The sequence below is a fragment of the Rhinopithecus bieti genome, unplaced genomic scaffold, assembly GCF_001698545.2.
Source record: "Rhinopithecus bieti isolate Rb0 unplaced genomic scaffold, ASM169854v2 scaffold_17010, whole genome shotgun sequence".
Lineage (NCBI taxonomy): Eukaryota > Metazoa > Chordata > Mammalia > Primates > Cercopithecidae > Rhinopithecus > Rhinopithecus bieti.
Window position 1 is genome coordinate 1,337,926 of NW_016808932.1, and position 15,694 is coordinate 1,353,619.

The following is a 15,694-nucleotide window of genomic DNA, read 5'->3' on the forward strand; positions in this document are numbered from 1 at the left end:
AAGTAACTTAAATGTCCATCAGCTGAGGAATGGTTAAACAAAATGTGGTTTATACATATTATTCAGCCATAACAAGAAACGAAAGACCAATACATGATACCCTTGGATGAACCTTGACAACGTTATGTAAAGGGAAAGAAGCCGGACAAGAAAGACCACATAGTGTAGGATTCCATTCATATAAAATAGCCGGAATAGGTAAATCCACAGAGACAGAAAATAGCTTAGGGTTTGCCAGGGGCTGGGGGAAGAAGGGAATTGGGAAGGATTGCGAATGGGGATGGGGTTTTCTTTTGGGTGTGGTGAAAGTGTTTTGGAACTAGATAGAGGTGGTGGTTACACGGCATTGTGAACGTACTAAGTGGTGTCGAATTCTATACTTTGAAATGGTTACTGTGAATTTCACCTCAATGAATTTTTTTTTTTTTTTTAAAAGAGCTTTGTTAAAACAGAAGAGCTACCCTAAAGTTAGTGACTGAAGGTTAATCTTCCCAGTCTCTTGGTGGGTAATAAAATCACGAATCTCATAGAGCAGGACCTGGAGGCATTACTGGGTCAGAGCCCGTGCTCCCTGCCCTGTCCCGTCTCCCAGATGACCTGCCCGGACTAGGGTCAGTGCATTTGTTTGGTTTTACTTGGGGACGTCCTAGGGCGGGGCTAGTGCCCAACGGGACCCAGGGTTCTGCTGAATGCCAAGCTCATTAATGAGGTCTTAGATTAAGATTCTTGCCAATGTTGAATTACTTTGGCAACTGCGTGTTTTTCATTTGTCCTTATTCACTTCTTTTTGCAAGGATGACAAACTCGAAACTCAAAACATTTTCCTGGATTTTCGGTTTCAGGCTTTCTGGGATTGTGGCTAAAATGAATGTCCTATTTGACTTTCGGGAGGTCAGAAGGAGCTGCCGCAGGTGCTGACCCACAAGCCTGTGTATAATGGCTCAGCTTTCCAAGGACTTTCTGGACGGGTCTCTCATTTCCTGAAGGGTTGAGGGCTCCAGAGGACCCTCCGATGGTACAGATCTGGATCAGAAACCCTGATCTACCACTTACCAGCTGTGTAACCTAAGGCAACTCAGTCTTTCAAATAATTCTCTGTTCCTAGCACTGTAACGTGGAGACAATAGCGGAATTTTCTTCATGGGGTCTTGTGAGGATACTATGAGGTGATGCACGTGAATACTTAGAATAGTATCTGGCACATGGTAAGCACTCAGTAAACAGTAATTGTTATTTGTACTACTACTAATTATTATTATACTTCACTTTTCCTGTGATTCCAGTCAAATATTTTCAACCAGTGTCTAAAAGTTCTGTCTCTTGCCAGAAAGTTATGAGGATTTAAACCAAAAAACAGTTTTGTTCTTCTACCAGTGACTTCAGTCTAATATTGTCAGCCAGCATCTAAAAGTTTTGCTTCTTGCTAGAAAGTTTTGAGGATTAAACTAACAAGTGCATTGAAATATTCACAAAAGTTATAAGCAGTGTTGATCCTGGAACAGCAGACTCTCTGTCACTTCTGCCTCTGAAGAGCTAAAGAATCTACTGCGTAGATTCCAATGCTGGCTCCGAAATTCAGACGAATTTAAACCACACGATTGCCTGTTTATAAAATTTTAATGGGAAGGGACAAAGAAGTTAGACACTTGCTTAGACTTTCTGAAATCACTTTTTCCCTTGAGAATGGCTTTTATTTCTCTTAGCCCCTTATCAGAGAATGTCAAGCAAAAAACCCCTGCACCTTGAAATGTCTTTAATCAATCTTCAGACCTTTCAATGCTTAAAAACCTATTCCCTTCTCCCCACCCATTTCAAGACTTGAAATAAAATGATTTTCCAGAAACGAATGACAAGATAGCAAGGGTGACAATTAATAACCCCAGAGCCCCTGCTACCACACCTTTCCTATTTAAAATGATAAATTACCTGTTTCCCTCAGACTTTATTAAAAAGAGGATCAAAAAAGAGAGGGAAGAGTTGATATAATACAGCTCATCAGTGAAGCGCTGTTGAAGCTTTGGCAGAGAGAAGCTGAATCTCTGTCAATTTAGAAGCCGGTAATTTGGATAATGAAATGAGGCTTTTTGCATTTTTAGCCCCAAACTTCTGGTTTTGAAGTGTAGGGGTGGAGAGGAAGATAGTTTCCTGGGAAAGATAATTTGGCAGAGGGTAAGGCTTTTCTTCCTCTCTGCTTCTGTCTCAGACTTTGAACAAACTTTAAGGAAGTAAAGTTAACTTGAGGGTGAGTCGATGTTCCCGTGGCCCCGGTGGAATGGTGTGTATGTGTGTGTGTTTGTGTGTCTTTGGGGGAATGGTGTGTATGTGTGAGTGTGTGTTTGTGCGTCTTTGGGGGAATGGTGTGTATATGTGAGTGTGCATCTTTGGGGGAATGGTGTGTATGTGTGAGTATGTGTGCGTCTTTGGGGAATGGTGTGTATGTGTGAGTGTGTGTTTGTGTGTCTTTGGGGGAATGGTGTGTATGTGTGTGTGTTTGTGCGTCTTTGGGGAATGGTGTGTATATGTGAGTGTGCATCTTTGGGGAATGGTGTGTATGTGTGAGTGTGTGTTTGTGTGTCTTTGGGGGAATGGTGTGTATGTGTGAATGTGTGTTTGTGTGACTTTGGGGGAACTGCAGGCTGTGGGGAGGGGTGGATCCCAGCTCAGCTGCAGGACACCATGTGATTAAGGGGAAAGTGGGGGTGTAGGTTACTACCAACTATAAGCCATGACCTGTCACTCATCCAGTACTTGTTGATAACATTACAGTTTCTTCATCTGTAGGATGGGGATGACAGCAGAGTTTTACCCCAGAATTATTCTGAAGATTAAATGAAATGATGCAATTAGAGCATTTAGCCCCATCCCAAGCACAGTAAGCACACAGCCAATGTTGTAAACCCTGCAAATCGGAGACAGGTCTCAGTTAATTTAGAAAGTTTATTTTGCCAAGGCTGAAGATGCATGCCTGTGACACAGCCTTAGGAGGTCCTGATGACATGTGCCCAAGGTGGTCAGGGCACAGTTTGCTTTTATACATTTTAGGGAGACATGAAACATCAATCAGTATATGTAAGATGTACATTGGTTCCATCCAGAAAGGCGGGACAACTCAAGCAGGGCGGGGGCTCCCAGGTCACAATTCTTTTGAGTTTCTGATTAGCCTTTCCAAGGGAAGCAGTCAGATAGGCATTTATCTCAGTGAGCAGAGAGATGACTTTGAGTAGAATCGGAGGTGGGTTTGTTCTAAGCAGTTCCCACCTTGACTTTTCCCTTTAGCTTAGTGACTTTGGGGCTTCCAAGATCTATTTTCCTTTCACAATGTTGTATAAATGTTCATGTATAAAGGGGGTAAAAGCATCTATTTCACAGGATCCACGGAGGATTGAATACATGCATAAAGTGCTTTATAACATTACTTGTTGATAACTTTTTTTTTGGAGATGGAATCTTGCTCTGTCACCCAGGCTGGAGTGAAGTGGCTTGATCTTGGCTCACTGCAAGCTTCGCCTCCCGGGTTCATGCCATTCTCCTGCCTCAGACTCCTGAGTAGCTGGGACTATAGGCACCCACCACCACACTCGGCTAATTCTTTTTTTCTATTTTTGGTAGAGACAGGGTTTCACCATGTTAGTCAGGATGGTCTCGATCTCCTGACCTCGTGATCCGCCCGCCTCGGGTTCCCAAAGTGCTGGGATTACAGGCATGAGCCACCACGCCTGGCCGATAATTGTCAATAACATCTACTTTACAGGGCATGTGAGATCAGCACCAGATCCTCTAACGCAGAGTCTGGCAGCTGCACTCCACGTGCAGGCTTTTATATGGCGATTCCCCAGTCAGTGTCCAGCAAATGCATGAGTTATCCAGGGCTTTTGTAAAAAAAAAAAAAAAAAGCCACCACAAACTAGATGGCTTAAACCAGCAGAAACATACTTTCCCACAGTTGTAGGGACTTGAAAGTCTGAAATCGGGTGTTGGCAGGGCCACACTGCCTCCAAAGACTCTGGGGGAGAATCGGTTCCTTGCCTGTCCTGCAGCTTCAGCAGGTGGCCGGCCATCCTTGGTGCTCCTTGGTTTGTAGCTGCATCACTCCAGCCCCGCCTCTGTCTTCACATGACGTTCTCCTCTGTGTCTTCTCCTCGTCTTATAAGGACACAAGCCATTGGACTTAGGTCCTGATCCGGTATTAACTCATCTTAACTTGATTGTAGCTGCAAATATCCTATATGCAAATAAGGTACAGGAAGCCACAGTTCAACCCAAAATAAAGGTTCAGTGGCTTCTAATACCCTGGGCTTTCTTTCTGTCAGAGTTAGCACCTGCCAAGACCAGGGATAATGACTGGGTGAATCTTTGTTTTTTTTTTTTTTTTTTTTTTTTTTTTGAGATGGAGTTTCACTCTCAGGCTAGAGTGCAATGATGCAATCTCAGCTCACTACAACCTCCCCTTCCCAGGTTCAAGCGATTCTCCTGCCTTGGCCTCCTGAGTAGCTGGGATTACAGGCATGTGCCAGGACACCCGGCTAATTTTGTATTTTAGTAGAGATGGGGTTTCACCATGTTGGCCAGGCTGGTCTCAAACTCCTGACCTCAGGTGATCCACCTGCCTTGGCCTTCCAAAGTGCTGGGATTACAGGCATGAGCCACTGTGCCTGGCAGGACTGGATGATTCTTGAGTGCGAGCTCTGTCAGGCTCAATAAAAAGCGCTGTGTGCATTTATTTAATCCTCAGTGGCATTCTGTGAAACAGATGGTGTTACACTCTTTGTACACGAACATTTATACAACATTGACTGTGTGCTAGGGAATGAAGCTAATGCTCTGCTTGCATGGTTTTGTTTAATCTTCAGAGCAATCCTGGGGGAAAGCTCTGTTGTTATCCCCATTCTACAGATGAAGAAATGGAGTCACAGTGAGGGGTGGTAGGGCAAATTCATGTCTAAGTGTTGGCGTTGACTTAGGAGAATTAACTCCTGTTCTTTCAATTCAGAAAGTAAGTCCTCCATATGCAGAGATATCTTCCCTTCTGGGGGAATTAGTCAGTGAGTGACAGGCTCATGACCCCCCTCCTCCAGACCTGCATTACTGGCATGTAATTCAGGGTCATGGGATGTTTACTCTGGAGATTCGGAGATCAGATGGGAGAGGTGAACGTGATGAAATCATCATGTCTTTGTAGGAAAAAAAAAAACTACTAAGATGAGATTTTAGAATTTCATGATCAATCTTTTCAGGCTAGAAAAATAACTTCTTCCTGGGGAGTGATCCTGGGATTTCTGGGAGAAGGAGAAGTTGAGGTTCAGCTGCATCCCAGAATCTCCTCTTAGGTGTCCTGCAGGAACCTCAGACTCAGACTGTCTGACCCTGAGCTTGCCACCTTCTCTGTGCCCAATTTCCTTCTCCTGCATTTCCTATTGCTGTGATCAATGCCATCGGCCACTGTGTGACCCAGGCTAGCAACTGGGAAATCAGCCTGGACTTAGTGTCCTGGTTACGGGTCAGGTGAAGATCCAAACCTCACATGTCCTTCTTGGACAAGGCTGTGTGGCCTCGAGCAAGCCACTTGACCTCTTTGTGCCTCAGTTTCTTCATCTGTAAGATAGAGTAAATTCTACCCACTTTGTTGGATGGTTCTATGGGTCTATAACTTATGTGTAAATTCAATAAACATTGGCTATTTTTCCTTTTTTCTCCTCTAATATACAGTCACTCCACCTCTCTTTATCTCCACTGCTGCAGCTATCCCAGGTCCTCGTCACCTCCCATCCAAATGTCTCCAGGAGCCTTAGTCTGGGCTCCTGCTGCCACCCAGGCTCTGTCCAATCCTATCTCTACTCCATGGTCAGAGACATGTTTCCATGATGCTCAGCTTCCCTACACAAAGGGGCCCTGTTGAGCCGCAAGGACGGATGCCCACACAGCCTGTGCACCAGGGTTTCTGGGACAGCTTTAATCACACATGGACAGGAGTGGCAGGTATAGTCCCCACTCACCATTGTCCTTTACACCCTGGTCCAGCACAGTGGGCTCCAGGAGGACTCCATGGATCCCATCCATTGGGCTGTGTGGCTTTTAAGCCATATGATGAAAGCAGCACCAGCCCCTCCCCTGGTATGATCAGGAGCTGGCATTCAGCAGCACTGTTGTGGGCAGATGCTTGACCTCCAGCTCCAAGCCACTTGTCTGCATTTGCCCATTGGAAGAGTCAGCCCTTCTCCCGCATGAGCAGGAGTTTGGGGCCCAAGCCTCAAGGATATAGCAATATATGCCCCTACAGAAAGTTAGCTTCCATCCCATTATCATTTATGATTAGGGGAGTTTCAGCCCCTCCCCTGGCATGACCATGGGACTAGGGTCTAAGCCATGAAGCAGCTGAGTGTGACCAGAGCTTCTACTACACCCATTACCAAGTTTGATTGCCATAAGCCCTCAGCTGCAGCAGGTCTCCAGGAGCTCTGGAGGAGACCGCCTCCCTCTCTGGGAGGCCAGTGGCAAGGGGGATCAGTCACACTGGGCCTTAGTTCTCAGCGTCTCCTTCTGCCTAGAATAGCAGATCCCTGGGAAGTTCTCCCTTCACTTCTCCAGCCTGGCTCGATGTTTTCTTTTTTTTTCGAGACAGAGTCTCGCTCTGTCGCCCAGGCTGGAGTGCAGTGGTGCGATCTTGGCTCACTGCAAGCTCCGCTTCCCGGGTTCACGCCATTCTCCTGCCTCAGTCGCCAGAGTAGCTGAGACTACACACGTGGGTCACCACACCTGGCTAATTTTAGTATTTTTAGTAGAGACAGGGATTTGCCATGTTCAACTTCCAGCCTGAAGTGATCCACCCACCCTTGGCCTTCCGAAGTGCTGGGATTACTTTGTGAACCACTGCGCCCAGCCTCTTTAACTAGACTTCACAATCATCTTCACCAGAGCCTCATTTCTTTTTTGTGTTCCTGTTTGTCTCTCTCTCTCTTTTTTTTTTTTTTTTTTTTTTTTTTTTTTTTTTAAGACCGGAGTCTCCCTCTCTCTCCCAGGCTGGAGTGCTGTGGCACGATCTCGGCTCACTGCAAGTTCTGCCTCCCGGGTTCAAGCCATTCTCCTGCCTCAGCCTCCCGAGTAGCTAGGACTACAGGCACGCGCCACCACGCCCGGCTACTTTTTTTCTTTCTTTTTTTTCTTTTTTTCTTTTTTTTTGTATTTTCAGTAGAGACAGAGTTTCACAGTGTTAGCTAGGATGGTCTCGATCTCCTGACCTCGTGATCCACCCATCTCGGCCTCCCAAAGTGCTGGGATTACAGGTGTGAGCCAACGCTCCTGGCTAAATTTTTTCCTCTCTCAAAATAACTCCAGCTTGGCCGGGCACGGTGGCTCATACCTGTAATTCCAACACTTTGGGAGGTCAAGGCTGGTGGATCACGTGAGGCCACAGTAGTCCCAGCTGCTCAGGAGGCTGAGGCAGGAGAATTGCTTGAACCCCAGGAGGTTGAGGTTCAAGTCTCAGTGAGCCGAGATCATGCTACTGCACTCCAACTTGGGCGACAGAGCCAGGCTCTGTCTCCCCACCTCCTCAGCCCGGAAAAATAACTCTAGTCATACTGAACGACTGGCAGTTCTCCAAACTCCCACGTCCCTCTTCCCCTGGCCCTTGACCCTGCTGTTCTCTGTGTTACCATCCTTCCGCTATCACCCACCTCTCTGCCACCTTTCCTAGGAACTCTTGTTCACCCTCAAGTTCTGGGCTTAGGTGCCACCTCCTCCAGGCTGCCTTCTCCTACCCACCCCCACCTCCTGGCCAGTGGGCTTCCTCTCTTCTGTGCCCCATATGCTCCTGCACTTTTTCTGACTTAGGATTCTGTGTTTGGTATTGTGAGTACTTATTGATTCATTTTATGGAGAGGAAATTCACATAACATACAATTAATCATTTCAAAGCGAACCAGGCTGTGACATTTAGTTCATTCACAAGATTGTGCAACCATCACCTCTATTTAGTTCCAAACCTATTTCATCACCTCCCCCAAAAACCCATGCCTATTAACAGTCACTCCCCATTCCCCACCAGCCCCAGCTCCTGGCAACCACGAATCTGCTCTTTCTCTATAGATTTGCCTCTTTGGGATTTTTTCATATAAATGGAATCATATGACATATGACCATTTGTGTCTGACTTCTTTTACTTAGCATAGTGTTTTTCAAGGTGGATCCACATGAATCAGTACTTCTTTCCTTTTTATGGGTGAATAATATTCCATTATATGGACATACCACATTTTGTTTATCCATTCCTTAGTTGATGGACACTGGGTTGTTTCCACCTATTGGCGATTGTGAATAGTGCTGCTATGAGCATTTGTCTGCAAGTATTTGAGTCCCTGTTTTCAATTATTTGGGATCTGTACCTAGGATGGAACTGCAGTGAGAGTTTTTTGATTATTGATCATTTTCACTAGACTGGGAGCATCTTGAGGACAGGGGCTGGCATAGTGAATGCCTGGGGACAAAGGGGATGGGTCACAAGGCAACCAGAATAGATGTTTTCACCCATCTTCAATCATCTGCTATTTGTTGGCATGGACATGATGGCTCAGTCTCTGTCTGATGGTTTGATCACTTTATCTTATTAATTCAGTCTTCACTTCACTCTGAGATTTGCTCAAATGTCCACCGTCACCTCCTCATCCTTTTCCAATTAAAATAGCCCCCAGCACTTTTTTTTTTTTTTGTCTCTGTGCCCTGCTTTCTTTCCCTCTAGAGGACTCACTATCACTATATATATGATACACTTGTTCATCCACTTGTTTCATCTGTTTCCCTACTAAGAATGTGAGCTCTGCAAAAATAGGTTTGTGTGTGTGTGTGTGTGTGTGTGTGTGTGTGTGTGTGTGTTTTATTTATTGTTCTATTCTGGTGTCCAGAACGGTGCCTGGTACATAAAGGGTGTTCAAATATTTGTGAAATAAATACATTTAATTCTCACTGCACCCTCCAACAAAGCCATAATTATTCCCATTTTATGAGCCCCCAAACTGAATCTCAGGGACGTTAAGTAATTTGCCCAAGGTCACAGAGCTGGTCGGTAGTGTAATCAGAATTCTATTGGGTTCTTCTGGTTCCCAATCCCATATTCTTTCCATTTCATTCAGGATGGACAACAGCTTGTAATGATAATGAAAAAAGCACTACTTTGTGGCTTCATGGTGCAGTATTTGATTAAGACAGCTTAGAAAATAGATTGACTTTCTTAAACAGGCTTTACTTAGGCTAACTGGACAATGAGTTTATATTCCCTGATCTGATACATCAATCCAGAGCTTACTGCGTGATGGAGAAACTTGTCTTAACTTGATTCTCTGTTCTGTTCCTGACTCTTAGAGCTATTTAGCTTCAGCTAAATGTCAGCTTCCTCACTGTACGAGGGGTGAGAATAGTAAAGTTGTCAGAACCACTACACACTCTTTAAATAGCAGATATTGTATTACCGCAGTGTTGAGAATTACAATGCCAGTAGCTAGCGTTTATGGTGTACCTATTGTATGCCGGGAGCTGTGCTAAGCCCATTACTTGTATTTGTGCATTTGATCCTCATAGTAGTCCCTGAGGTAGGTTTTATTATTGTCCCATTGCACAGGTGACAAAGCTAAGACTCAGAGAGGTTAGATGAGTGCCTTACTCACACAGCCGTAAGTGGTGGGGAGTCAGATTTGGAGCCTAAGTCATCTGACTCCAGCGTTGACTCTCTTACTCACACATACACAATGTGTATGTGTCAATATTTGAGAGTAGATACTGTAATGATGGTGACTTTGGTAGAGTGTTCTTCTGGCAAGCCTGGGAGGAGGGAAAAGGAGACCCTTTTGAGAAATGAGCCTTTGTTTCGGTATCTTTTCCCGTTTGAATGATCTATGATGGCAAATGGAGCCCCCAGTTTTCTTCCACAGATAGCCTCATGCCCTGCTTGTTGAGGCGGCCGAAGTTTTGGGTTTGAGTCTGGCTGCCAGTTACCATCACTCTTGTGACCTTAGGCACATCTTCATCTCTTCGCATCAGTTTCCTTACCTACAAAATGGAAATCAGAATGACCCTTTGCACACAGAGTTACAAAAATTAAGTTAGATGCAAAACAGTCCCAATATAACAAGTGAAGAAAACAGACAATGAACCATTAAATATGCTCTTATGGAATTTTTTTTTACTAAAAAAAAAATCCACCCCAAACCATCTGGAAGGCTCTACCATCAGATATTGATAGGGATGATGGCTAGGCTGTAGAACAGCATTGCCTTTTCTCTTATCTCAATTTTCTAATTTTTCTGTACTGAATATATAATAACAAAATGAGTTGTTTTAATTAAAAATGGAACAGTGAGTCAGTGTTCATGAAAGCACTCTGGAAGCCATCAAATGCGCTATATATTAGCTCTTGTTACAGTCGTTATAGTAATTATTATTGTTATTGCTAGTCAGCTAGGAATTTCTTTCCACCCCAAATCTCCTTCCTCGGCCCATCGTGGAAGTGCCCACGTGGTTACCTTCCTCTGGGCTCTGGTGGTTCTTCCTTCATTGACACCTGGCTGACTTCTCTCCATCTTTGTTGCCACCACCCAAGCCAGAGCCAGCATCATCTCTTGCAACTCCCTGAGATACCCCTTAATTGGGCTCTACTTTTCCCTGCAGCAGACTGAATGATCTTTGAGAAATGAACATTCAATACATGCCTCCTCTGCCTCAAAAATCCCAATGGCTTCCTGTCGGACTTGGTATAGAAGCCAGTCTGCACCTTAGCCCGCAGACCTGGCAGTCTGTTCTCACCTGTCCCTTCAGCCTCTCCTTGAGGGTCACCCCGTTGTCATCACACGGTTGTGAACATCACCTTCGTGCAGGCACCCAGGAAAGAGACCTAGGAAAGTGACTGCCCTAACTTAGCTGGTTTTGAAGCCTGTACATTTGGTATTATTGGATGTTTATGCATTTAGAGCTCTTAGCATGGAGGATGCAGAAAGGCTTTACATGGTTGCATGAGAATCTGTATCTTTAGACGGAATTTGTATTTGCACTGTCACTATGGCAAATGAATGAAAAATGTTAATACACCATTAGATTTGTTTTTTTTTTTGAGACAGAGTTTCACTCTTGTTGCCCATGTTGGAGTGTAATGGTGCGATCTCAGCTCATTGCAACCTCTGTCTCCAGAGTTCAAGGGATTCTTATTACCTCAGCCTCCCAAGTAGCTGGGATTACAGGTGCACGCCACCACGCCCAGCTAATTTTTTTGTATTTTTTGTAGAGATAGAGTTTCATCATGTTGGTCAGGCTGGCCTCAAACTCCTGACCTCAGGTGATCCACCTGCCTCGGCCTCCCAAAGTGCTGGGATTACAGGTGTGAGCCACCACACGCGGCCTACCATTGGATTTTTAAATTTCTCTCTCTCTCTCTTTTTAATTCAGTTTATACTAGGGATGAAAACCTCAATTCGAATTCATAACAGTGGGGATTAAAAAAAAAAAAAAAAAAAAACCCTTCCTACTTCTAGGCCTTAGCACCTATTGTTTCCCAGTCTGGTATGCTCTATCCTTGGTGCTTGGTGTGACCATCCGCTTCCTGTCCTTCACATGCCAGCAGGAATGTCACTTCCTTAGGAGGCCTTCCCTGATCACCCTACTGAAGTAGGACCCCCATATTCTTGTATTTTATTTTTAATTTCTTAACAGAAATTTTGATTGAGATACTTGTAGATTCACATGCAGGTGTAAGAAATAATACAGACATTCCTTGTACATTTTTCTTTCCAATGTTACATTTTGCACAACTATAGTACTACTGTACTATACAATACAATATCACAGAATATTGATATGGATACAATCCACCATCTTGTTCAGATTTCCCCAGCTTTATTTTCACTCGTGTGTGTGTGTGTGTGTGTGTGTGTGTGTGCGCCTGTGCCTGTGTGTTTATTTAGTTCTGTGTATTTTTCTTTTTAAGGCAGGGTCTCACTCTGTCATCCAGGCTGGAGTGCAATGGCACAAACATGGCTAACTGCAGCCTCAACCTCCTGACGCTCAAGCCATCTTCACACCTCAGCCTCCCAAGTAGGCTGAGACCACAGAGTGCACCACCATGCCTGGCTATTTTTTTTTTACTTTCTGTACAGATAAGGTTTTACTATGTCACCCAGGCTGGTCTTGAACTCCTGGGCTGAAGTGATCCTCCTGCTCTGGCCTCCCAAAGGGCTGGGATTACAGGCAAAAGCCACCGCCATGGGCCTAGTTTTTTTTTTGAAATAATACTTTAAGTTCTAGGGTACATGTGCATAACGTGCAGGTTTGATACATAGGTAAACTTGTGCCATGTTGGTTTGCTGCACCCATCAACTCATCATTTACATTAGGTATTTCTCCTAATACTATCCCTCCCGTAGTCCCCTACTCCCCCTACAGGCCCCTGTGTGTGATGTCCCCTATCCTGTGTCCAAATGATCTCATTGTTCAATTCCCACCTATGAGTGAGAGAACATGTGGTATTTGGTTTTCTGTCCTTGTGATAGTTTGCTGAGAATGATAGTTTCCAGTTTCATCCATGTCCCTACAAATGACATGAATTCATCCTTTTTTATGGCTGCATAGTATTCCATGGTGTCTATGTGCACCACGGGCCTACTTCTATGTAATCTGATCACCTGTGTAGGTTTGTATGTCTACCACAGTCAAGATGCTGGAGAGTTCCAGCACTCCAAGGTTCCCTTGTATTGCTTTTCTATCCCCACATCCATTTTTCTCCTACCTGCTTTTCTGTCATCCCTAAACCCCTGGCAACCATCAATCTGTCCTCTGTTTCAAAAATGTTGTCATTTCAAAAATACTATATAAATGGAGTCATATAGTATGTAACCTTTGGGGACTGGCATTTTTTACTCAGCCTAATTCTCTGGAGATTCGCCTAGGCTTTTGTGTGCATTGGCACTTGGTGCCTTCTCCTGGCTGAGCTGTGTAGCACATGGTTTGTATGTAGCACTGTCTGGTTAACCATTCTGTTACCCATATTCTTTTTATTTTAGAGCGAGCTTGTAGCCTGGGCTGGAGTGCAGTGATGCAGTCTTGGCTCACTGTAATCTCTGCCTCCTGGGTTGAAGCAATTCTCCTGTCTCAGCCTCCCCAGTAGCTGGGATTACAGGCGCGTGCCACTATGCCTGGCTAATTTTTTGCATTTTTAGTAGAGATGGGGTTTCACCATATTGGCCAGGCTGGTCTTGAACTCCTGACCTCAAGTGATCTACCCACCTCGGCCCCCCAAATTGCTGGAACTACAGGTGTGAGCCTCCGTGCCCAGCCGCCCATATTGTTTTTATCACGTCATTCTGTTTATTTCCCTCCCAGCACCAATAACCATGTGAAATCCTTCAGTGAGCATGTTATCTTGTCTATCATGACTCTGCTTTGGCAGAATGTAAGTCCAGGGACCAGGGTCTCGTCTGTGTTACTTTTGTGTCTTTTCCAAGCAAAGGGCATAGTTGGCACTCACAGGATGTTTACTGGACAAATGCATGAATGAGAACATGGTGACACAGATCTGGAAGAAGTATGCGGTGGCCGAGGAAGTGGTCAGGGAGAAGGATGAACTTGACTTCCTTGGAATTTGTGTATCTCATGTGAGAGTTAGGTATTAAAATTTCCATGTAAGGGAAAAGTTATCCTTTAATATCCTTTAAATCACTTTGAAACTGCCAGAACTGGAACCTTGGTAGCTCAAAAGGTGAGAATTAACTTCTTTGCTTTTCTGAGCATTTGGGCTGTGGGGTCTTCCCAGCTATGGGGCGGTGGAAGACAAGGCTGTTGAATGGGGAATAGGGTAACAGGGTCAACAAAGGGATTTTATTGTCTTTTTGGAGGGGCCAAGTAGGGGTGGTTGGATTTATGTAAATGTGTTTTTGATGTAATGTGGGTATGATGTAACATGCGTTTGATAGAATGTCTATCAGAGGTAATGGGCATATGAAATAGTATGCATATGATGTAATGTACATATAATGTGACATGCATATGATGTAATGTGCATATGATATAATGTACATATAACATGCATACAATGTAACAGATATATAGTGTAACATGCATGTGATTTAATGTGCATATGATATAATGAGCATATGTTATACATACGATGTAACAGGTATATAGCATAACATGCATATGATGTAATGGGCACATGGTGTAATGTGCACATGAAATAACATGCATAGGATGTAACAGGTATATAGTGTAACGTGCATATGATGTAATGGGCACGTGGTGTAATGTGTGTATGATGTAATGGTGTATGTAGTGTAACTCATCTGGCTTTCTCATGGCTCACCCATTGTCTCTGCTCTTCTGTTCCAACTTAGGAGGCAACCTTTCCAAACAAGACTGGACCATCCAGTGGCCCACGACAGAGACGGGGAAGGAGAACAATCCTGTGTGCCCCCCGGAGCCCACCCCGTGGATCCGCACCCATCTCTCCCAGAGCCCCAGGGTCCAGTCCAAGTGCGTCCAGCACTATTGTCACACCAGCCCCACTCCCGGGGCCCCTGTGTACACTCACGTGGACAGGCTTACCGTGGACCCCTACCCGGGCTTGTGCCCGCCCCCGCCACTGGAGTCGGGCCACCGTTCCCTGCCCCCATCGCCCCGGCAGCGGCACGCGGTCCGCACCCCGCCGCGCACCCCCAACATCGTCACCACCGTGACCCCGCCGGGCACGCCGCCCATGAGGAAGAAGAACAAGCTGAAGCCCCCGGGGACCCCACCGCCCTCCTCCCGAAAGCTGATACACTTGATACCGGGGTTCACCGCGCTGCATCGCAGCAAATCCCACGAGTTCCAGCTGGGGCACCGCGTGGACGAGGCCCACACGCCCAAGTGAGTGCGGTCGGTGGGTGCCCTGGGGCTGTCGAGTCCCGGACTGCGAGGGGCTGCCCCGTGGTCTCAGGAGCTGCCCAGGTCAGGGAAACCGGGAACAGACTTGTGTTCCAGACTCTGGCTGAATGAAAAATGGCTTTTCACAGAGGGTTCTGAGAAAATGAATAGAACAGACTTTCTCAGAATTGGCCATTTAAAAAATACGATTAATATCCTGTGGCCTAGGGGCTAAATCTGATACCCGGCCTGATTTTGTAAATAAAAGGTATTGGAACACACCCATGATCATTCCTTTATGTGTTGCCTATGGCTGCTTTTGTGTGACAATGGCAGAGTGAGAATGGCCCACAAAACTGAAAATATTTACCATCTGGCTTTTTACTGAAAACGTTTGCCAACCCCTGCAGAGTCTAGCCTAGTGCCGCTCCTAGAAATAGGATATGAGGCATATATTAACCTTCAACTTTCTAGTAGTCACATTAAAAAGAATGAAAAGGAACAAGTGATATTAATTATCATAATACATCATTCAACCCAATATATCAAAATGATAATATTTTAACATAGAATGAATGTAAAATATCATTACTGAGATATTTTGCATTTTTTAAAATACAAAGTCTTTGATATTGAATGTGTATTTTATATCCACGGCTCATTTCAGTTGAAGGTGGTAGGAAGCAGGACACATTGGGGAAATTGACAGAGGACCCCTTTGTGGGAGAGAGCAGGTGTGTGATGGAGGGTGACACTTGAGGATTGGGCAGGTTGCTGTGCTATTCACAGTAGCCAAAAAGTAGAAACAGCCTGTGTCCAT

At 45.0% G+C, this 15,694-nt stretch overlaps 1 protein-coding gene across 3 annotated transcripts in view; it reads left to right on the plus strand.

Moving 5' to 3' along the window:
- The window catches only part of KSR2 (kinase suppressor of ras 2), a 516,345-nt gene that overhangs the window by 198,309 nt on the left and 302,342 nt on the right, over positions 1-15,694 (plus strand). For all 3 annotated transcript variants that reach the window (XM_017887889.1, XM_017887888.1, XM_017887887.1), the window contains one exon: positions 14,364-14,877. In XM_017887889.1, coding sequence (XP_017743378.1) covers positions 14,364-14,877 — 514 coding nt within the window. The remainder of the gene's footprint in view (positions 1-14,363; positions 14,878-15,694) is intronic.